The following is a 24547-nucleotide window of genomic DNA, read 5'->3' on the forward strand; positions in this document are numbered from 1 at the left end:
CAGACTGAGGAGGGAACACACCTGTGCCGTGCCCAGGAGAGGAGGCACCGGCAGGCAGAACTTCCAGGCAGGGCACCAGGGCCAGGGCAGCATGGAGGAAGTGGAGACAGTGGCCTTGCCTGTCCTGGAAAAGCCTGCGTGTGTCCCCATTGCTTACTAGTGGGGGCTGGACAGTCCCACGTGAGGACCACAAAGCAGACACCATCATTCTCCTGGGCCTTATGTACATCTCAGCCTGTTTTGGAAACCTGAGCATTTACCTTGTAAAAGTTTTCTGGAAGAAGGAACCGAGGTCTGACAGCAGAGAGCACATGCCCCGCTCCAGGATAACAGGGTCCCCCAGCTGTAGCAGGACAGGGCTTCCAGTGGACACTGGGCTCACGTGTTTCAACAGCATCTCCAGCTGCAGGGCCCCGGTGCCACAGTTGGGTTGAGGCCACAGAATCCATCGCAGATGCAGGTACTGGCTGAGTGCCCACAGGGCGAAGACCATCTTGAAAAAGGGGTGGAGCCCCTTCACCAGAATGGAATGCAAGTGCTGAGCCAGCCAACAGGGTCCTTCACTGATGGATCTTTCAGTAAGAAGGGCCTCCTGCCAGTGCGGGTCCACGGTCACTGGGCAGCTGACGACAAAGCTCCTGGCAAGAGGTTTTTCCTGAATAAGCCTTGAGAAGAGGGCAGAATGGGGCCGGCTGCTGCCACAGCTGCCGTGTCTGCTGGAGACACGCTGTGACGATGACAGGGAGCCATCCTTCTGTCCCCACCTGGTTCTTCTGTGTGAGTCTCATGAGTGTGAGCTTCTGGCATCAGGTTCCTTCTGAGTGAGGAAGAGAATGTGAGAGGTGGCATTGTGATCAAAGTTGTTGATGGTCTGGTGTATTTTTGTTTAAAAATCACAGCTTTCATATATTTAGCAAGTTGTTGTCAAGATGCAACGTGCCATAGTCACGAGACCACAAGTTCTGGAACCTGCTGCGTGAGGTCCAATCCTGGCTCCTTCTTCTGTTAACTGCTGACCTTGGGCAAGGCATGTAACTGCCTCGTACAACCGGGTTTCTATCCCAGCCGCACCCCTGACCCACCAACTGCCGGACAAGTTACTTAACAACGCTATGCTCCTGTGTCTTCATCTACAAAGCAGGAATGATAGTACCTGCCCCATAGGGTTATTTTTAAAGATTACGTGAGTTAATGCTTGTAAAGCGTTTTAGAAGTGTCTGCCCAACATATACAAAACTTTACCCGAAATAGATCAAAGACCTAAATACATGTGAAAACTGTAAAAATCATAGAAGCATAAGGGAGATGTTCATGACCTTGGATTTGGCAATGGATTTTTAGCTGTGACACCAAAAGCATAAAAAATAAAAGAAAAAAAGAAAAAGAAATAGATAAGCTAGACCTGATCGTAATTGAAAGCATTAATCCTTAACATTCTAGCTCAGATGATACCTCCTGTGAAGCCTCTTCTAACCCCTTCAGAGAGAATGGATTTTTTTATAAGGGAGACAGTAACAACAGAAGATGTGATTGAGCATTTCTTTCAGGCCAGGCACTGTTTTATGTACTTCGAGTTGGTTGACTCACTTGCTCTTCACATCCACTTAAGATTAGGTTCTATTGGCCATGCGCAGTGGCTCACACCTCTAATCCCAACACTTGTGAAACCAAGGCTAGAGGACCACTTGAGGCCAGGGGTTCAAGACCAGCCTAGGCAACATAGTGAGACCCCATCTCTGCCAAAAAAAATAAATAAATACCTGGGTGTGGTGGTGTGTGTCTGTCGTCCCAGCTACCTGGGAGGCTGAGGCAGGAGGATTGCTTGAGCCCAGCAGGTTGAGGCTGCAGTGAGCTACGATCACACCACTGCACTCCAGCCTGCGCAACAGAGAAAGACCCTGTCTTCCAAAAACAATGACAAAAGATGAGGTTTCGTTATTATCTCTGCTGCCAAATGGAGAAACTGAGGTACACAACAGTCCAGCAGCTGGACCAGGCCATGCAGCACATCCTCTGTGCTCCAAGCATGTGGTGTAGACACCATCATGTAGCCTGGAGCACACTGGGCTGGGTAGATCCAGATTCTCACTGTGAATGGGAACTCCTTAGGGCCAATGACGTCCCTAACCCTGCATCATGGGACCTCAATGACTTCTATGGGACTGAAAATCACATCTTGATTGTGGAGGGATTTGGGTTGCAGACTAGAGATTTAAACTTTATTCTGAAGTGAGCAGAAAGGTATTTCAGATTTTTAAAAAATGCATGAGAAAAATCGTGTTTCAGTAAAGACAAATCTGGACTGCGACGTATGAGATAAATCGGGGGCGGCAGCAGGAGGCAGGTAGTTGAGTGAGGGCGACCCATGGTTGTGAGTAGCTCCAAGTGGTTGGAGTGAGGCCTCGGGGATGGCGCGTGAACTAATCCAGACAGTAAAGGCCACACCTAGGGAGGCTTCAAGCCCCTTTAGGAACAAGAATCTCAGGAACTCAGAGGAGCCTGAGCGCTCTGCCAGCCATGCACATGGTGGATAAAAAGTAAAAATTCAGGCACTCACCCCAGTATTTGATCTCAGCACCCAGGATTTCTCAGCCTCCTGGGGGTTAGCATCGCAAAACTACAGGCAGAACTTGATGCCTTCCGTCATCTTTTCCTCAGATATCTTAATCTGAATATCAAAAGGAGAATGTGAGGCACAGTGACTTACGCTGTAATCCCAGCACTTTGCGGGGCTGAGGTGGGTGGATCACTTGAGCTCAATGCCTCAGGTGAGTTTGAGACCAGCCTGGGCAACATGGCAAAACCCCATCTACAAAAAATACAAAAACTAGACGGGAGTGGTGGCCGGCACCTATAGTCTCAGCTACCTGGGAGGGTCGATGGGAGGATTGCTTGAGCCCAGGAAACAGGTTTACAGTGAGCTGAGATTGAGCCACTGCACTCCAGTCTGGGTGACAGAGCGAGACTCTCTCTGTCTCAAAAAAAAGGAAAATGTGAAAGATCTTCAAAGCAAGATGCACTCTTCTTTATAGCTTGTTCTTTCATTTTCCTTCCATTAGAAATAAAACCAAAGCAAAAAAACAAAAAGGATTTAATATCCATCATAGCAAACTTTACTAACTGAAAATAATAATTGGCTGTGGTCTGATTTGATTCAAAAATCCATTGTAGGCTTACAACACATTTATTTAAAAAAAAAAAAAAAGCTAAAACTTAGTAATACATCTTACCCTTAGGCAAACTCATAAGAACAGCTGCTGAAATTAAATGAGGATGTATACTTGTTTCTGGAAGTTTTCCAACTCATTTCTGGCTGAAGTGAATCCTTGAAGAGCCAGGAGGGCTGAGCAGAAAACGAATACTTGCCGCTGCTTTCAGATCCATCCCTCCGTGGGAACAATCTGGGGAAACTGCCTTTTTCGTATTCTCAGTAAAAAACATTCCATATTCGTGCCATTTCCTGTATTATGCAAAATACCTTCTCTCCATAGTCTCTTAAATGACACTGCAATATTTTTCCTAGAATTTCTTAAAAGAAAACAGCTGGTTTGATCCCCACTCTTGGTCTGCATGCCCGATTTCTGTAGACACTGAGTATTTGCAGTCTGGGCTGCATCAGGTTGTGAGGTACCCATAGGGATGTGGGCAGAGAGTTTAGAGACAGAAAACCCAGGGCAGAATTGATCCACGCACCAGAGGATACATTGTGTAGGACAATTTATAGCTTAGGAGCTTCAGGAGACATGAGGTGGTTCCTGGGCCACAGGTTCTCAAATTTAGCTGCATATTGTAATCACCTGGGACGTTTCTTAAAAACACTGATGCCTGGATTCCATTCCTGAAGATTCTGACTTTGGGTTGGGCTGGTGGATTGTGCATTAGGTTTTTCAAACGCTCCCCAGGCCATGTAATATGCATCAAAATCTGAGGACCACCAACATAAACCATCTCCCCCACATCCCCAGAGAGGGGGTGACTCGCCCGAGGTCAAAATTATAATATCTTCCAGTGTACCCCAACTCTGCAGATGGTTCTCTATTACCCAGTGGCCCAAGAGATCATCAGTTTGAGAGCAGCTTTGCCTCATCCCAAAACTTCACCCCAGACCTCAGGTCACTTCCCATGGTCAATGGGTTCTTCTCATAGTCTCAATGGCTGATCCTCCTCCATCTCCATGGTTAGTGCTCCTCAGATGATAGCAACAGGCTCCTCCCATTTGGAGCCTGGCTCCCTTCTCTTCGCCACACCATCTGCCTCCATACTCATCTTCAGGAGACTCGAGTGTAAACATGTTGCCTCCAACTCACACCTCTGGCAGGGGCTTCCCATTGCCTTTGGGACACCGGAGTGTGGCTTCCAGACCCTCCAGGAGCTGGTTCCTGGCCTCCTGAGTATCCTCTCTTGCCCCTCCTGCATGATTCCGCTCGTATGATGTCCCTGGAGTTGTCAGACTCCTAGAGACAGGAAGTAGAGTAGGGGTGCCAGGGGCTGGAGGGATGGGGAGTTCCAATAGTATTTAACGGGGACAGAGTTTCAGTCTGGGAAGAGGGAAAGGTTCTGGAGATGGATGGTGGTGAGGGTTGCACAAAAATATGAGCATACTTAATTCACTGAACTGGACACTTAAAATGGTTAAAATGGCAAATTTTATGTAATGTGTATTTTATCACAATAGTAAATTGTTTTCAATAACATTCTGAGGAAAGCCTTGCCTGCCCTTTGCCTGCCCTTTGCCTGAGTTAGGCAGCTCTGTTTTGTGTTTGCAGAACTCCACATTTTTCCCTATCAGACCATTGTCCTGCTTAGAGTCTGACCTCTTTACAGATTGTAAGTAGAATAAAGGCACATTGGAGTTCTTGCATGTTTACCACTGTGATCCCCCCTGACTGCAGAGTAGATGCTCACTGAATAATTTTTAATGAATGTTGTTGAATGAATAAAACCCAGATCTACAGTGTCCCAGCCCATCAATCTTAATTGGTAGGAAAAATTGGATTGCAAAAGTAATCCAATTTGATATTGTATTAGTCCATTCTTACATTGCTGTAAAGAACTACCCGAGACTGGATAATTTATAAAGAAAAGAGGTTTAATTGACACACTGTTCTGCTTTACAGGAAGCATGGCTGGAGAGGCCTCAGAAAACTTTTAATCATTGTAGAGGGGAAGCAGGCACATCTTACATGGGGGAGCAAGAGAAAGAGAGTGAAGGGGGAGGTGCTATACACTTTTAAACAGCCAGATCTCATGAGAATTCACTCACTATGATGAGAAGAGCAAGGGGGAAATCTACCCCCATGATCCAGTCACCTCCCACCAGGCCCCACCTCCAATATTGGGGATTACAATTTGACATGAGATTTGGGTGGGGACACACATCCAAACCATATCATTCCACTCCTGTCCCCTCCCAGATCTCATGTCCTTCTGACATTTCAAAATACAATCATGCCTTCCCAACAATCCCCCAAAGTCTTAACTCATTCCAGCATTAACCCAAAATCCAAGTCCAAAGTCTCATCTGAGGCAAGGCAAGTTTTTTCTGCCTATAAGCCTGTAAAATCAAAAGCAAGATAGTTACTTCCAAAATACAATGGGGACACAGGCATTGGGTAAATGCTCCCATTCCAAATGGGAGAAATTGGCCAAAACAAAGGAGCTGCAGGCCACTTGCAAGTCTGAAACCCAGCATGGCAGTCATTAGATCTTAAAGCTCCAAAATGATCTCCGTTTACTCCATGACTCATATCCAGTGCACACTGATACAACAGTGGGCTCCCATGGTCTTGGGCCACTCTGCCCTGTAGCTCTGCAGGGTTCAGCTTCCTTGGCTGCCTTCACAGGGTGACATTGAGTGCCTGGGGCTTTTACAGATGCATGCTGCAAGCTGTCAGTGGATCTACCATTCTATGGTCTGGAATAGAGTGGTCCTCTTCTCACAGCTCCACTAGACAGTGCCCCAGTGGGGTCTCTTGTGTGAAGACTCCAACCCTACATTTCCCCTCTGCACTGCCCCAGTAGAGGATCTTCATGAGGGTTTCACCCCACAATAGACTTCTGCCTGGATATCCAGGCATTTCATACATCCTGAAATCTGGGTGGAGGCTCCCGAACCTCAACTCTCACACTCTGCACACCCACATGCTTAACCCAAGTGGAAGCTACCAAGGCTTGGGGCTTGCACCCTCTGAAGCAACAGCCTGAGCTGTACCTTGGCCACTTTTAGCCATGGCTGGAGCTGGTGTGGGCACAATTCAGGGCACCAAGGCTGCACAGAGAAGTGGGGCCCTGAGCCTGGCCCATGAAACCATTGTTTCCTCCTAAGCCTCCAGGCCTGTGATGGGAGGGGCTACCTCGAAGGTCTCTGAAATGCCTTGGAGGCATTTTCTCTATTGTCTTGGTGATTAACACGTGGTTCCTTTTTATTTATGCAAATTTCTGTAGCTGGCTTGAATTCCTCCCTAGAAAACGAATTTTTCTTTTCTACCACATAGTCAGGCTGCAAATTTTTATGCTTGGCTTCCCTTTTTAAATATAAATTCCAGTTTTCAATCATCTATTTGCTCATGCATAACAAAAGTGACCTTGGCTGCCATTCTTAGTAAGTTCCTTACCTCCTCTTACTGCCTCAGCCTGGACTTCAGTGTCTATATTACTATCAGCATTTTGGTCACAACCACCCAACAATTCTCTAGGAAGTTTCAAATTTTCCCTCATCTTTCTGTCTTCTTCTGAGTCCTCCAAACTGTTCCAACCTCTGCCTATTACCAAGTTCCAGAGTCACTTCCACATTTTCAGGTATCTTTGTAAGAATGTCCCATTCTCAGTATCAATTTTCTGTAGTAGTTCGTTGTCACATTGCTATAAAGACCTACCTGAGACTGGGTAATTTATTTTAAAAAGAGGTTTAATTGACTCATGATTCTGCAGGCTATACAGAAATCATGATTGGGGAGGCCTCAGGAAACTTTCAATCATGGCAGAAGGTGAAGGGAAGCAGGCACAACTTACATAACTGGAGAAGGAGGAAAAGAGCACAGGGGGAGGGGCTACACACTTTTAAACAACCATATCTCATGAGAACTCCCTCACTATCATGAGAACAGCAAGGGAGAAATCTGCCCCCATGATCCAGTCACCTCCTACCAGGCTTGGCCTCCAACATTGGGGATTACAATTTGACATGAGATTTGGATGGGGACACAAATCCAAACCATATCAGATTTCAAGTAGCTAGAAGTATCAGACTACAAATTTTCCAGTCATGGTAAGTGATAACATTGGGTGAAGAATGTGGAATTTCAGCCTCCGATTAATCCTTACAGATATATTCTGTTGGAGGTGTGTAGACCTCTAAGAATTTTGAGACTGCCTTTGTTCTATCTAATAAGTACAAAAGGAAAATGAAAACCGGGTTGATGATTTCAGATTTTTTAAGAACAACCTATTTATAACCACTTCCTTGCTTAATAGTATGCTTTTTTTTTCTCTTTCCAAATTAGATATTTATTTTTGAAAACAATATCTACTACTGTGCACATGTCGGGAAACAGGCCATCCGCGTGGTCTCCACTGGGAAGGAAGGTGTGATTTACAACGGCCTCAGTGACTGGCTATATGAAGGTAAGATGCGCAAGGAGAGAAAAAAGCAAGATTTGTGGTTGCTGCTGCTGCTACACTGGAGTTGGGTTCTTTTTCTTTTTTCTTTGACTTTAACTGTAAATTAAACTCCAGTTTCTTGTGGTTCTGCAAAATTTAAAAGATTTTGTTGGAGCTTTTAGGATCACTCTGATCAGCATCGGGGAATAGCATCAGGCTGTTGTCAGGGGCCTGCAGTATTGCACACTCACCTGGGGCAGGTGTGCTGGCTTTGGACTTTGCAGGGCCCTGCAATTCATCCCTGAAGGGCAGGAGGCCCATTAATGGGAGATTTATTATATCAGGAGGTAACTTCCAGGAATGCTCAGGGACTGCAAATGCATGTGTGTCTACCCCACTCCAAGACATAGTGCCTCATTTGCCATGGGAAGGGGACAGTTGGAAAAGAAAGAATGAGTTACATCTTTCCAAATAAATCATCAGAGTGACTTGCTGCTGAGAGCACCTCCACCTTGCTGGACATTTTCTACCCCTGGTTTGCCTTTTGCGCCAGAAGAGTCATGCCGTATACATTATCAAATAACTAGAAATCAGAGAGGGAAGCTCCTTCTTACACTTTGATAACCTGTCTCCATGCTCATGACCCTTCATCATAACAATAACAACCAGGTATTGATTGCTATTAGCTGCCAGGCACTGCTGGAAGCACTTTGTTTTCTGTTACTTCGTTTCACCCTCTGTCTTAGTTTGTTCAGGCTGCTGTAACAAGATGTAACAAAATTCCACAGACGAGGTAGCTTAAACAACGAATATGTATTTCTCACAGCTCTGGAGCCTGGGAAGTCCAAGATCAGGGTGCTGGCAGACCCAGTGTCTGGTGAGGGCTCTCTTCCTCACTTGCACATGGCTGTCTTCTTATGTCCTCACCTGGCAGAGTAGAGAGAGCTCTGGTTGTTTTATCTCTTTATAAGGGCATGAATCTTTTTTATTTCTTTATCTCTTTATAAGGGCATGAATCCCATTCATAGGGGCAACACCCTCATGACCTCATCACCTTACAAAAGTGCCACCTCCTAACCCCATCACCTTGGGGATTTGGGTTTCAACATACGAATTTCGGGGGACACAGTCATTCAGTTCATAGCAAGGTTCTATTTCACAGATGAGGCATGGTGAGGTTAAATAATTGGCCCAAGTTTACACAAGGGTAAGGAATATTTATTGGGGAAAGTCATTGTTCAAGTTCAGGATAATTACCTTTTTAGAATTCCACATGTGGCTAGAGTAAGCATATGCTTTCCAGCATGGGGCTGATGAACAACCCAAGTTCTTCTCAGCCTCCTGGCCTGAGACCGTGTGGTCACAGCAATAACTCACCCTGCTAGGCTGGGTCAAGGGAAGGTCCGGGAAATTCTGCGTGCTTTCTCAAGCCAGTATCACTTTCTCCCAGTACTGTGCATGTCTCAGGCTGGTATTCTGCATTTTAGTGGCTTTACGCATCATAAATTATAAAGCAGATGGATATGCAAGCTTAGTGTTACCTCCTAGCATAATTTCACTGAAGCCATAAAGTTCTATGACTAGATTTTTAATTTTTGTAAATGGAGGTATAATTTGTACACAATAAAATGCACATCATAAGGACAGTTTGATGAGTTTGGCGAATGTATATGCTATATAGCCCCAGTCAAGACATAGACCATTTCCATCAGTCTAGAATATTCCTTCAAATCCCTTTCCAAGGGCTTTCTCCCTAAGTCTGTATTCCGGAGACGGCCACGGTCCTGGGGGCTAAGCAGCTCATCTTTAACAGACATACTGGAACCCAAGCATCCACATGAGGCTGGCCTCCCCTGTGTGGTCACCTTCGAAGCCCCATGTTTATTCCGATGTGGCTGCCCGTGCTCAGAGCATGCTGAAGAGTCCAGTTTCCTTCTGAGCCCCAGGAGAATCAACCCTGAGATTTTATTGTCACATGAGTCCTTGGCCACACCTGAAAAAGCCACTGGAATGAAAGAGGGGACACAGTCTTCTGTAGTTATGCCTTTTCTGTGCAGAAACAGCCCTAGAAATGGTTTGTCCCAAGATGTCCCCAGCTCCACCGAAGAGGCACAGGCAGCAGCACAAAGGGAAACTCTGGAGGGGCTGCACCTCTGCCTGGGGTGCAATCCCTGAGCCTCTGGGGCTTGCCTGCCCCCTGGACTCAGTAGACTATTGACAATGAGGACTCTAAAGCCCCTTGAATGCTGCCCTTGTGTGAAGAAAAAGGCCTTATACCTAGGAGCAACTAGAAAACCAGGTCCTGTTTGCTCCCTGACATCTGAGATCCCACTAACAGCTCTTTTCCTTGGGTATAAGATCGGCTCGAGATCTGGATAGGGAAGAGAACCCAGGGGCTGGAGATCAGAACATGAGTGGTTCAAAGTAAGGCTGTGGAGCTGCAGGGACCCAGGGTGGAGACCTGGCCCAGTCACGGGACATGACAAGGGTCTTCCACTCCATGGACCTCAACATGCTCATCTGTAGATGGGAAGAATGTCCCAAACACTACACTTTCTGGGGACTGTGTGAGACTGAGTGGAATGCGTGCAGCATATGACATGGTCAGCAAGGGACAGTTGCTGCTATTGTTTCTTATAACAATAAAAATAATAATTATGTAGTTATTACTATTATTGTAATTATTTGTTAGTACTATTTTTATCACAAAGGAAAAAAAGATGTTTAAAAAAAAAAAAAAAAGAAGACATAGGTATCAAGGCAATGTTACCCAGGTGGTCATTCTGCCACAGAACAGAAATTATCTGACCTGAAAATTCAAGAGAGATCATTGCAAATAATAATGACCCCAAGGTGTGTCCCCCGCCCCTAAGAGAAAGGGCCCCTAGAATTTTGGCTGCAAGAGCCTAGGCATTGTCTGGGACTAATCTCCCTAAAAAATCCATAACCAGGAGATTTAAAATATCTTTTTTAGTATCTTCTTAATAAAATAAAAAGTTCATTGCTTTGCCATTCACGTTAGGCTTTTGCTTTAGCAAATCCATTGAAAGGACTTTTTTCTTTAAGGCATTTACATGAAATTGTGTTGATGTGATAACAGAGCCCTAAATATTTTAAATCAATCACAGTTGATGTGGCAGCTTAATCTACTTAGTGTTGTTCCCTGGAAGGTTTATATGCTGATGCTTAGATTTCTGAGGCTGAGAGCACAGGAGCCCTGGGGAATTTTGCTTCCTTTTTTAATAATGGGAAAGTAAACTTTGACGATTGCTTTTGCCTACTCTGTGACTTAACTGTTTCAATTCTAAACTCTTCCTTTAAAAAAGTTCAGCAATCGGGGGGAGATTAGAGTGAAAATACCCTAAAGCATTTGCAGAGGGGCTCATTCGCTTGGAGATGTTAGTTCTAAGAAGATAAACTGTGTATGTGGGAAACAGCCACTGCAGTCCATAACTTGTTGGCAGAAAAATGCCTTATTGATTTGTTTTGTTTCCCAAAAAGGATCTTAAACATACTAGACGTTGCAAAATATTGGAGACTGAGGAAGAGAAGAGGTGGACAGCCATAGAGGCTTCTGGGAGTCTCCATCCCTTGACCTAAGCTTTAAACACACAAAGTGGGAAAAGCTCCAGTTTACTGAAGCAGTCGCCCATGTGCTAGAATGTGAGCTCAGCACTGGCTGCGAACTCAGCACTGGCTGTGAACTCATCACTGGCTGTGAACTTAGCACTGGCTGTGAACTCAGTGTGTCTGTCTTGCTGATTCTCTAAAGAGAGACCTTTGGCTCATGGTGGCCACAAACTGATTTTGATAAGCAAAATGCATATCTTCATTTTATGCTTCTGGGAAAATGTCATAAAATTACATAGAATTTTGATTTTAATATAAAACTAAAGATAGCTTAATAGAGTCCTACAACTTTTTAAAGTTTATTAAAGTTTGTTTATTCATAAACTAAACGCAAGATGTTACTGAAGATTTTGAGGCCTGTGAATGAGTGTTCTGTTAAGAATTTGCACTTTGATGCAAGGCTCAGTAATTTTGCAAAGTTCCTAGTATGTAGGCATATGGGCAAAGAGTTGGAATTGTCCAAGTTTTGATGAAAGTTCTTTGTTACTGCCATTACAGGGTTGATTGTGTTTCCAGTGCCACTCTTTGTTTATAAACTACTCTTTTTTTTTTTTTTTTTTTTTTTTTTTTTGAGAAAAAAAAAATCACTCATCAGCCAGGCTGGAGTGCAGTGGCGCTATCTAAGCTCACTTCAAGCTCTGCCTCCCAGGGTCACGCCATTCTCCTGCCTCAGCCTCTCAAGTAGCTGGGACTATAGGCACTCACCACCACGCCTGGCTAATTCTTTTGTGTGTATTTTTAGTAGAGGTGGGGTTTCACAGTGTTAGCCAGGATGGTCTCCATCATCTTCTTTATCATCATATACACGAGGTATAGTGGGACAGCACAGAATTTTTGGCCAATAATTTGCTAATAATGACTTTAAGTTATTAAATGTTTCAGCTAAACAATGAATCATCCATACTTCTATTACCAAAGCAGTCATATGCATATGCATATCCAAAATACATATAATTATTCAGTTATATGACATTATCATGGAATGACTCACAGCCCTGTGGAAAGCTGGAACATGTTAGGGTCATTGCAGGACAACGTCTTTCCTTATGTATATGAAAGATCTTATCCCCTCAAAGGGCAGTGAAGGTAGAGTGAGGGATGATGAACTCGAGAAGATATTTATAGAGTTCAGCCTGGAGTCATCAGCCTGAGATGGCAGAGAAAGTGAGAAAAGGGCCCAAAGGGTATTTATTTCATATCTGATTTGGCATGGATGAAATTCCAGGGCTGGATTTTCCTTAACTAGTCCAGAACATAAAGGTATTTGAAAAATGTGATCAGATCGGGAGACCCAGTTTGGCATGGAAGCATTTCCCCATGCACGTCAGCAGGAATCATGTTAGATGAGACTCTCGAAGCTGCCCCCGGTGCTAGTTCCCCTTGTGTGGTTCTAGGACCCATGCAGTCAGGCAGCCCCTGATGAGGAGTAACTGATGGGAAGTCTCCTGCCAACAATACTCACTTCTGCTCCACCCTGCCCAGTCCACCATCCTCCCCTGGACTCCATGGCACTCTCCCCATTTTCTGCAGCCCTGCTGTGACTCCTGAGGCCCCCTCCTCCCAGTCACAGCCCTTGCCACAGTCCCGAAGGTGCTCCCATCCTGGTTCCACCTACCTGGGAGCCCCACAGAGAGACTGTCTCCACTCTCCCACACTATCTGCCGCCCTCACTGGGTGGCCAGCGTGGAGGAAGTAGGGATTTGACTAGTCTGGCCAGAAAGGACCTCTTTCCAGAACTTCTGCTGCTGGAGAGAGGTTTAGCACCTCCTGAGCTGGAACTCAAAATGCTCTCATTTGTGATGTAATCAGGCCCGCTGTAAAAGGGTCAGAGCCGTTCCTAAGCTAGGCCCCTCAGTCCTGCCGGATGAGCGCCAAACCCTGGTGGTGTGACCATTACCCTCCATCTGTGTGTCCTGTTCATGTCCAGGGAGTACAAGGGCAGCATGAGGCAAGGCCTGCCTTGCACTGCTTCATCGTTTCTTAAAGCATCTTTAAAGAGTCAGCACTCATGACCTAATATTTTTCTGTTCCAATGAAGTGCTCCAGAAGGTATCAGCAAAAGGTCAGGTGGGCCCCAAGCAGATAGATTTCAGTTAATGAATTTTGGGGGTGGCGCAATTCCATGCTTTATTGTCTTGAGTATTCAAGGAGGTGGAGAGCGTGTAGTAGTAGTAGTACAGTGTGGTAGATCAAAGTGGATTTTCACACTTTCATGGAAGAAAAGACATTATGAAAACGAAAGCACTCCTGGGGATTGTGGAATGGTTTTCAGGGTCTGTTTGCCACAGGACACAAATTCACCAAAAGAAAAGGGAACTCTTTGCTCATCCAGATTCCCATAAACTCTAATTCCTGTGAAAGCAAAACAAACGTAAGTAACACTTCACGAGAAACTCGCACATTGGCTTTAATTTACATTCATGACATGTTAGATATTTTGTACACTTTGTGTGCCTTGTGTCACGTTGATACCCAGTGTGCTGAGTACCTGTTTCCTGCGTGTTGTGAATGGACCAGAGCCAGTCGTGACCATCAGTAACTGGTACAGTCTTCAATGAATAGCAGCAGCCTTGGACTGTCAGATGCAGATGAAGGAAATCAGCACACCATCTTTGTATCTGAGAAAGCATTTCTAATGCCACGTATGCTACTTTTCTTTAGAGACAGGGTCTCCCTATGTTGCCCAGGCTGTCCTCGAACTTCTGGGCTCCCGGCTTAGCCTCCTGAGCAGCTGGGACAGCAGGAGCCTGCCACTGAGCCCAACCTCTTATGCTGTTTTTAAAACTCCCTGACATACATTTGGAGACTGATATTTGAGGTGCTTACAGAGGCCCCCTGGAGTGTAGATTCCTGATTGGGTTCTTCAAATATTAACTGCCTCTGAAGCACCTGGCTAGGGCACTTCAGCTGCTAGCAAACTGCTCCCAGGTAGTAGGTCAAAGTGGATTTTTACACCCGTCATACATCATAGTGACCATACTGATATTTTTTAAAGAAGTTATGGAGCAGGCAGGACAATGGGAATTGGAATGATGTTCAAATATGTACATTACTATGTAAACCATAGCTTTGGAGTTATTTGGACCTCTTATTGATTACCTCTCTTATTTGCATGATGGGAAATGGTTGGTTAGACAAGGACATCGCTGTCAGTAAATTGGCAGAAACTTGTGATTAGCTTGACAAAGCACCTTTGTGGAAAAGCAGGGCAGAGTCTTTGTAGTGATGGTGTCTGTGTTTAGACAAAAACTTCACCACGTAAAAGCTGTATGAACTTGGATGAATATTTGACCTCTTTGTGTCTCTGCTGCCTTGTCTGCAAAACAAAGATAACAGCAGTATATGCTCCATAAGGTCATAGAGGAAATTAAAATAAGCTAATACACATAGAGCTCTTAGAATAATGCCTGGCACTGGTAACCTCTACATATTGGTGGTACAACTACTGTTGCTTTACCCTGTAATTTCCCAAACTCGGTAAAATAAGAGGCACCCGCTCCACTATTTCATCTGCATTGGCAGGAATCGGAAGCATTAACGTGGAATTGATGAACTTATCAGTGTTGAAAATTCTGAAGCTCTATTCACTCATAAAATATTGTCTATAGTATGTTCACATAGAAAATGCACTGAGTTCCCAATCATCCTAGAAATGCTATTGATACCATGTTGAACACCTCTTCAAGAACCTTCTGTCCACATTTAGATTCTCCAAGCTGAAATCACACCCTTAGTTGCCACTGATGCCTGACAGACAGGTGTTTTCCTTATGAGCCCCAAAGTTCTTGTGACTTGGTAAAAATTATGCCTTGTGATCTCTTAAAGAAATTGAGTACTTAAAAAAATTATATTCCACTTCATCTATGATTTCTAAGGGAGGATATGAAAGTAAAAGTGATGATGAAAATATCTAAAATGTAATCAGTGTCTGGCGAAGCTATCAGACCTATGAGGTACTGTGCAATGGAGCGTTGGCTAAATCAAACAGCAATCATCTGAGCAGGAGGCTGAATGCTTTGGGTATTTAATGTAACTGAAATGAGTATTTTCCTTGTTTAGCGCTAGTCTCCAGCTCCATAAAGTATTAATGATCTTGACTTGAAGAACATGTGAATTTAACTTGTTGAGAGATAAGGAGGAAAAGCCAAAAAGCTGTTTGGCAGAAGCTCAGTCAGCTCTGACCAGGAAATGGCTGAGGTGGCCTAAGAGGTCCATTCCTTCTGTGCTTCTCGGAACCTGTGAGACATTTCTGGGTTTCTAGATTTCTGCAAGGAGTGACATGAAAACAGTGTTCTAAGGCAGGAAATAAGAATGTCAGGAGCATAAAACATAGACTGTGATTGCCACAGGTAAGTCAAGCTGGCTGCCAAGGTCCTCTTAGCCCCCTGGGTCCAACTGCACCTGTGCCTCACTTGACCCTGACTCCCACCAGACCCTCCCCTGCCATCCCCTGCTCTCAACATAGCAATCATAGCATTATGGCTGCCTCAGCACCAAACTCTAAATCCAGGTGGGTCACCAGGAAACACCAGCACATCCTAATGCACCATTTCTCTGTCTGCAATCATGGGCAGACCACCAGCTTTCTGCTGTAGTAACACAAAGTGTATGCCCTCACTTACCTACGTTCATCTGAGTTTTCTTGAAAGGATATCACATGGCTATTGATTCTCTAATCACGGAGGGAGTGTTGGAGCTGAAATGGATGTTAGCAGTCATTGAGCCCAGCAGTCTGTAAACTGTTTCTGTAAATGGCCGGGTAATAGAGTCTAGGTTTTGCAGGACATACGGTCTTCATTGCCACTGCTCAAGCCTGTTGTCATAGAAAAACAGCAGCCATAGACCATAAGCAACAAATGGCATGGCTGTGTTCCAATAAACTTTATTCCAATAAACTTCAAGCCTGTTGTCATAGCAAAACAGCAGCCGTAGACCATAAGCAACAAATGGCATGGCTGTGTTCCAATAAACTTTATTTGCGGACAATGAAATTTGAATTTCATGTAATTCTCACATGTCATTAAATATTCTTCTTTTTTTACCAACTATTAAGAAACACAAAACCAATTCTTAGCTCTCAGGACATACAAAAGAGGCAGCATGCCACATTTGACCCAAAAGCCATAGCATGCCAATCCCAGTGTGTCCGGTCATCACATTCACTACTGACTTCATGTCTGTATTCTTCCAGCTCTTGTCATCTGAATCAAGATGGTTTGTAATGACAACCAATTATTTCAAATTTTGCCTCTCCAAATAAATCTTCAGCAGGGGTCCTGCTTGAAGTCAAGAACTGTATTTTATACTGTATATTTCCCATAACACCAGTGAATCTCTGAGTACTTAATAAAGGTTCAGAAAATACTATTGAATGAGTTAATTCACAGAGAGAAACTCATATATTCTAGAAACCTCCACAAGGAAATCATATGGTTTCTCCATGATCACTCTTATCAGAATTTCCATTTCCACAAACTTCCCTCAGCAGAAAAACACCTGATTAACAAAAAGCAACAGTAATTGTTAACCTCGTTTTAATTATGAGTTTCACTTTTTATCCCCAAGGATAAAGGAAAAAGCTGGAGTGACGTTGGGAAGGACATGGTCTTCTTACCAGGAGCCCAGGGACACAGGATCATAGCTCATCAGATTCTAGACCATCTGAATTCATGCTAAGTCGTAGTTTCCGTACTGAATGAATAGAATAGGAATAGCAGTATCTAACTTTCAGTGAGTCTTTCTTCCATGCCAGGCCTTACACAAATAAACTTATGTAATCTCTCGAGAGCCCTATGAAGAAAGCTCTACGGTTGTCCCTTGGTATCCTTGGGAGACTGGTTCCAGGAACCCCACTGCACCCACCCCTCTCCATCAGATACCAGAGTCTGAGGATGCTCAAGTTCCTTATGAGAAATGGCTTAGCATTTGCCTATCACCTGTGCTCATCTTCCGGGATACTTTAAATCATCTCTAGATCACTTATAAATACCTAACACCATGCAAAGGCTATTGAAATAGTTGATATGCTGTATTTTTTATCTGTAATATTTTTATGGTCATACTGTTATTTTTTTTATTTAATATTTTTGATCTGCATTTGATGAGAGGGTCTAGAGATGTGGAAATTTTTTTTTTTTTTTTTACATTGTAAGTAATCATTTTATTATTCTGGTCCTAGTGAATTTAAACACTTCAGATTATGAATTTGGATAGCTTACAACAACAGATAATTAAAGATTCTTCTGAACAAAATCACCCCATTTATCAGCATATGATTGTGATCATATTATCATAGCAACCTTATTTTCAGAAGAACACATAAAGAAAGCAAAGGAAAATAAAAATATGCCTCCTCTCAACCCTTCTCATCCATCTCCTGTCACCTTCTTGCTGATGGGCATCCCAGGACTAGAGCATCTTCATGCCTGGATTGGGATTCCCTTCTGCTCCATGTACATGGTGGCCTTGGTGGGGAATGTGACCATCCTGGCTGTGGTGAAGGCAGAGAGAAGCCTCCATCAGCCTATGTTCCTGTTTCTTTGCATGCTCTCAGTTACTGACCTTGTCCTCTCCACATCCACACTGCCCCGCATGCTCTGTCTGTTCTGGCTCAGAGTTCATGACATTGCCTTTGATGCTTGCCTGGCCCAAATGTTCTTCATCCACAGCTTTACTGCCATGGAATCTGGCTTCTTCCTCGCCATGGCCATTGACCGCTATGTGGCCATCTGTGACCCACTGCACCACGCCACCATTCTCACACACAGTCGCATAACTATAATGGGTATCATTGTCGTGTGTCGGGGAGTAACTTTCTTTTCTCCACATCCCATCCTGCTGAAACAGCTGCCCTACTGCAGAACTCGAATCATTGCCCACACCTACTGTGAGTTTATGGCTGTGGTGAAGCTGGCGTGTATGGACATAAGTGCTACCAAAAGCTATAGCCTCAGTATGGCTTCTATCATTGGTTCATGTGATGTCATTCTCATTGCTGTATCCTATGTCTTCATCCTGCGCTCTGTATTCCGCCTGCCATCTCGAGAAGCTAGCTTGAAGGCTTTGAGCACGTGTGGCTCCCATGTCTGTGTCATCCTTGTTTTCTATTCCGCAGCTGGATTTTCAATTTTCACTCATCGTTTTGGGAAAAACGTGCCAGCACATGTTCATATTTTCATTGCAAATATGTACCTTTTGATTCCCCCTTTTCTCAATCCCATTGTGTACAGAGTAAGGACCAAGAAAATACGGGAGCATGTTCTTAAGGTGCTAAGGGTCAAAGCTGCTTGATTTTATTTGGATCACCAAGAGAGATGGTTGAAGAATAAATCTTTTTTTTTTTTTTAATTTATTTATTATTATTATACTTTAAGTTGTAGGGTACATGTGCATAACGTGCAGGTTTGTTACATATGTATACTTGTGCCATGTTGCTGTGCTGCACCCATCAACTCGTCATTTACATCAGGTATAACTCCCAGTGCAATCCCTCCCCCCTCCCCCCTCCCCATGATAGGCCCCGGTGTGTGATGTTCCCCTTCCTGAGTCCGAGTGATCTCATTGTTCAGTTCCCACCTATGAGTGAGAACATGCGGTGTTTGGTTTTCTGTTCTTGTGATAGTTTGCTAAGAATGATGGATTCCAGCTGCATCCAAGTCCCTACAAAGGACTCAAACTCATCCTTTTTTATGGCTGCATAGTATTCCATGGTGTATATGTGCCACATTTTCTTAATCCAATCTGTCACTGATGGACATTTGGGTTGATTCCAAGTCTTTGCTATTGTGAATAGTGCTGCAATAAACATACGTGTGCATGTGTCTTTATAGCAGCATAATTTATAATCCTTTGGGTATATACCCAGTAATGGGATGGCTGGGTCATATGGTACATCTAGTTCTAGATCCTTGAGGAATCGCCATACTGTTTTCCATAATGGTTGAACTAGTTTACAATCCCACCAACAGTGTAAAAGTGTTCCTATTTCTCCACATCCTCTCCAGCACCTGTTGTTTCCTGACTTTTTAATGATTGCCATTCTAACTGGTGTGAGATGGTATCTCATTGTGGTTTTGATTTGCATTTCTCTGATGGCCAGTGATGATGAGCATTTTTTCATGTGTCTGTTGGCTGTATGAATGTCTTCTTTTGAGAAATGTCTGTTCATATCCTTTGCCCACTTTTTGATGGGGTTGTTTGTTTTTTTCTTGTAAATTTGTTTGAGTTCTTTGTAGGTTCTGGATATTAGCCCTTTGTCAGATGAGTAGATTGCAAAAATTTTCTCCCATTCTGTAGGTTGCCTGTTCACTATGATGGTAGTTTCTTTTGCTGTGCAGAAGCTCTTTAGTTTAATGAGATCCCATTTGTCAATTTTGGCTTTTGCTGCCATTGCTTTTGGTGTTTTAGACATGAAGTCTTTGCCCATGCCTATGTCCTGAATGGTACTACCTAGGTTTTCCTCTAGGATTTTTATGGTATTAGGTCTAACATTTAAGTCTCTAATCCATCTTGAATTAATTTTCGTATAAGGAGTAAGGAAAGGATCCAGTTTCAGCTTTCTACTTATGGCTAGCCAATTTTCCCAGCACCATTTATTAAATAGGGAATCCTTTCCCCATTTCTTGTTTCTCTCAGGTTTGTCAAAGATCAAATGGCTGTAGATGTGTGGTACTATTTCTGAGGACTCTGTTCTGTTCCATTGGTCTATATCTCTGTTTTGGTACCAGTACCATGCTGTTTTGGTTACTGTAGCCTTGTAGTATAGTTTGAAGTCAGGTAGCGTGATGCCTCCAGCTTTGTTCTTTTGACTTAGGATTGTCTTGGAGATGCGGGCTCTTTTTTGGTTCCATATGAACTTTAAAGCAGTTTTTTCCAATTCTGTGAAGAAACTCATTGGTAGCTTGATGGGGATGGCATTGAATCTATAAATTACCTTGGGCAGTATGGCCATTTTCACGATATTGATTCTTCCTATCCATGAGCATGGTATGTTCTTCCATTTGTTTGTGTCCTCTTTTATTTCACTGAGCAGTGGTTTGTAGTTCTTCTTGAAGAGGTCCTTTACATCCCTTGTAAGTTGGATTCCTAGGTATTTGATTCTCTTTGAAGCAATTGTGAATGGAAGTTCATTCCTGATTTGGCTCTCTGTTTGTCTGTTACTGGTGTATAAGAATGCTTGTGATTTTTGCATATTAATTTTGTATCCTGAGACTTTGCTGAAGTTGCTTATCAGCTTAAGGAGATTTTGGGCTGAGACAATGGGGTTTTCTAAATATACAATCATGTCATCTGCAAAGAGGGACAATTTGACTTCTTCTTTTCCTAACTGAATACCCTTGATTTCTTTCTCTTGCCTGATTGCCCTAGCCAGAACTTCCAACACTGTGTTGAATAGGAGTGGTGAGAGAGGGCATCCCTGTCTTGTGCCAGTTTTCAAAGGGAATTTTTCCAGTTTTTGCCCATTCAGTATGATATTGGCTGTGGGTTTGTCATTAATAGCTCTTATTATTTTGAGGTACGTTCCATCAATACCGAATTTATTGAGCGTTTTTAGCATGAAGGGCTGTTGAATTTTGTCAAAAGCCTTTTCTGCATCAATTGAGATAATCATGTGGTTCTTGTCTTTGGTTCTGTTTATATGCTGGATTATGTTTATTGATTTGCGAATGTTGAACCAGCCTTGCATCCCAGGGATGAAGCCCACTTGATCATGGTGGATAAGCTTTTTGATGTGTTGCTGAATCCGGTTTGCCAGTATTTTATTGAGGATTTTCGCATCGATGTTCATCAGGGATATTGGTCTAAAATTCTCTTTTTTTGTTGTGTCTCTGCCAGGCATTGGTATCAGGATGATATTGGCCTCATAAAATGAGTTAGGGAGGATTCCCTCTTTTTCTATTGATTGGAATAGTTTCAGAAGGAATGGTACCAACTCCTCCTTGTACCTCTGGTAGAATTCAGCTGTGAATCCATCTGGTCCTGGACTTTTTTTGGATGGTAGGCTATTAATTGTTGCCTCAATTTCAGAGCCTGCTATTGGTCTATTCAGGGATTCAACTTCTTCCTGGTTTAGTCTTGGAAGAGTGTAAGTGTCCAGGAAATTATCCATTTCTTCTAGATTTTCCAGTTTATTTGCGTAGACGTGTTTATAGTATTCTCTGATGGTAGTTTGTATTTCTGTGGGGTCGATGGTGATATCCCCTTTATCATTTTTAATTGCGTCGATTTGATTCTTCTCTCTTTTCTTCTTTATTAGTCTGGCTAGTGGTCTGTCAATTTTGTTGATCTTTTCAAAAAACCAACTCCTGGATTCATTGATTTTTTGGAGGGTTTTTTGTGTCTCTATCTCCTTCAGTTCTGCTCTGATATAAGTTATTTCTTGCCTTCTGCTAGCTTTCGAATGTGTTTGCTCTTGCTTCTCTAGTTCTTTTAATTGCGATGTTAGAGTGTCAATTTTAGATCTTTCCTGCTTTCTCTTGTGGGCATTTAGTGCTATAAATTTCCCTCTACACACTGCTTTAAATGTGTCCCAGAGATTCTGGTATGTTGTATCTTTGTTCTCATTGGTTTCAAAGAACATCTTTATTTCTGCCTTCATTTCGTTCTGTACCCAGTAGTCATTCAGGAGAAGGTTGTTCAGTTTCCATGTAGTTGAGCGGTTTTGATTGAGTTTCTTAGTCCTGAGTTCTAGTTTGATTGCACTGTGGTCTGAGAGACAGTTTGTTATAATTTCTGTTCTTGTGCATTTGCTGAGGAGTGCTTTACTTCCAATTACGTGGTCAATTTTGGAGTAAGTATGATGTGGTGCTGAGAAGAATGTATATTCTGTTGATTTGGGGTGGAGAGTTCTATAGATGTCTATTAGGTCTGCTTGCTGCAGAGATGAGTTCAATTCCTGGATATCCTTGTTAACTTTCTGTCTCGTTGATCTGTCTAATGTTGACAGTGGAGTGTTGAAGTCTCCCATTATTATTGTATGGGAGTCTAAGTCTCTTTGTAAGTCTCTAAGGACTTGCTTGATGAATCTGGGTGCTCCTGTATTGGGTGCATATATATTTAGGATAGTTAGCTCTTCCTGTTGAATTGATCCCTTTACCATTATGTAATGGCCTTCTTTGTCTCTTTTGATCTTTGATGGTTTAAAGTCTGTTTTATCAGAGACTAGTATTGCAACCCCTGCTTTTTTTTGTTCTCCATTTGCTTGGTAAATCTTCCTCCATCCCTTTATTTTGAGCCTATGTATGTCTCTGTGTGTGAGATGGGTCTCCTGAATACAGCAGACTGATGGGTCTTGATTCTTTATCCAGTTTGCCAGTCTGTGTCTTTTAATTGGAGCATTTAGTCCATTTACATTTAAGGTTAATATTGTTATGTGTGAACTTGATCCTGCCATTATGATATTAACTGGTTATTTTGCTCGTTAGTTGATGCAGTTTCTTCCTAGCCTCAATGGTCTTTACATTTTGGCATGTTTTTGCAATGGCTGGTACCGGTTGTTCCTTTCCATGTTTAGTGTTTCCTTCAGGGTCTCTTGTAAGGCAGGCCTAGTGGTGACAAAATCTCTAAGCATTTGCTTATCTGTAAAGGATTTTATTTCTCCTTCACTTATGAAACTTAGTTTGGCTGGATATGAAATTCTGGGTTTAAAATTCTTTTCTTTAAGAATGTTGAATATTGGCCCCCACTCTCTTCTGGCTTGTAGAGTTTCTGCTGAGAGATCTGCTGTTAGTCTGATGGGCTTCCCTTTGTGGGTAACCCGACCTTTCTCTCTGGCTGCCCTTAAGATTTTTTCCTTCATTTCAACTTTGGTGAATCTGGCAATTATGTGTCTTGGAGTTGCTCTTCTCGAGGAGTATCTTTGTGGCATTCTCTGTATTTCCTGGATTTGAATGTTGGCCTGCCCTACTAGGTTGGGGAAGTTCTCCTGGATGATATCCTGAAGAGTGTTTTCCAACTTGGTTCCATTTTCCCCCTCACTTTCAGGCACCCCAATCAGACGTAGATTTGGTCTTTTTACATAATCCCATACTTCTTGCAGGCTTTGTTCATTTCTTTTTCTTCTTTTTTCTTTTGGTTTCTCTTCTCGCTTCATTTCATTCATTTGATCCTCAATCGCTGATACTCTTTGTTCCAGTTGATCGAGTCGGTTACTGAAGCTTGTGCATTTGTCACGTATTTCTCGTGTCATGGTTTTCATCTCTTTCATTTCGTTTAGGATCTTCTCTGCATTAATTACTCTAGCCATCAATTCTTCCACTTTTTTTTCAAGATTTTTAGTTTCTTTGCGCTGGGTACGTAATTCCTCCTTTAGCTCTGAGAAATTTGATGGACTGAAGCCTTCTTCTCTCATGTCGTCAAAGTCATTCTCCGTCCAGCTTTGATCCGTTGCTGGCGATGAGCTGCGCTCCTTTGCCGGGGGAGATGCGCTCTTATTTTTTGAATTTCCAGCTTTTCTGCCCTGCTTTTTCCCCATCTTTGTGGTTTTATCTGCCTCTGGTCTTTGATGATGGTGATGTACTGATGGGGTTTTGGTGTAGGTGTCCTTCCTGTTTGATAGTTTTCCTTCTAACAGTCAGGACCCTCAGCTGTAGGTCTGTTGGAGATTGCTTGAGGTCCACTCCAGACCCTGTTTGCCTGGGTATCAGCAGCAGAGGCTGCAGAAGATAGAATATTTCTGAACAGCGAGTGTACCTGTCTGATTCTTGCTTTGGAAGCTTCCTCTCAGGGGTGTACTCCTCCCTGTGAGGTGTGGGGTGTCAGACTGCCCCTAGTGGGGGATGTCTCCCAGTTAGGCTACTCAGGGGTCAGGGACCCACTTGAGCAGGGAGTCTGTCCCTTCTCAGATCTCAACCTCCGTGTTGGGAGATCCACTCCTCTCTTCAAAGCTGTCAGACAGAGTCGTTTGCGTCTGCAGAGGTGTCTGCTGCGTTTGTTTAGTTTTCTGTGCCCTGTCCCCAGAGGTGGAGTCTACAGAGACAGGCAGGTTTCCTTGAGCTGCTGTGAGCTCCACCCAGTTCGAGCTTCCCAGCAGCTTTGGTTACCTACTTAAGCCTCAGCAATGGCGGGCGCCCCTCCCCCAGCCTCACTGCTGCCTTGCTGGTAGATCACAGACTGCTGCGCTAGCAATGAGGGAGGCTCCGTGGGTGTGGGACCCTCCCGGCCAGGTGTGGGATATGATCTCCTGGTGTGCCTGTTTGCTTAAAGCGCAGTATTGGGGTGGGAGTTACCCGATTTTCCAGGTGTTGTGTGTCTCAGTTCCCCTGGCTAGGAAAAGGGACTCCCTTCCCCCTTGCGCTTCCCAGGTGAGGCAATGCCTCGC

General features: G+C 43.6%; 1 protein-coding gene across 7 annotated transcripts in view; it reads left to right on the forward strand.

The window, feature by feature from the left end:
* Positions 1-24547, forward strand: part of DPP6 (dipeptidyl peptidase like 6) — a 1022456-nt gene that overhangs the window by 839563 nt on the left and 158346 nt on the right. For all 7 annotated transcript variants that reach the window (XM_005551244.4, XM_074036440.1, XM_045387368.2 and 4 more), the window contains exon 8: positions 7503-7623. In XM_005551244.4, coding sequence (XP_005551301.3) covers positions 7503-7623 — 121 coding nt within the window. The remainder of the gene's footprint in view (positions 1-7502; positions 7624-24547) is intronic.

This window comes from Macaca fascicularis, chromosome 3 (genome assembly GCF_037993035.2).
Source record: "Macaca fascicularis isolate 582-1 chromosome 3, T2T-MFA8v1.1".
In the NCBI taxonomy this organism is placed as follows: Eukaryota; Metazoa; Chordata; class Mammalia; order Primates; family Cercopithecidae; genus Macaca; species Macaca fascicularis.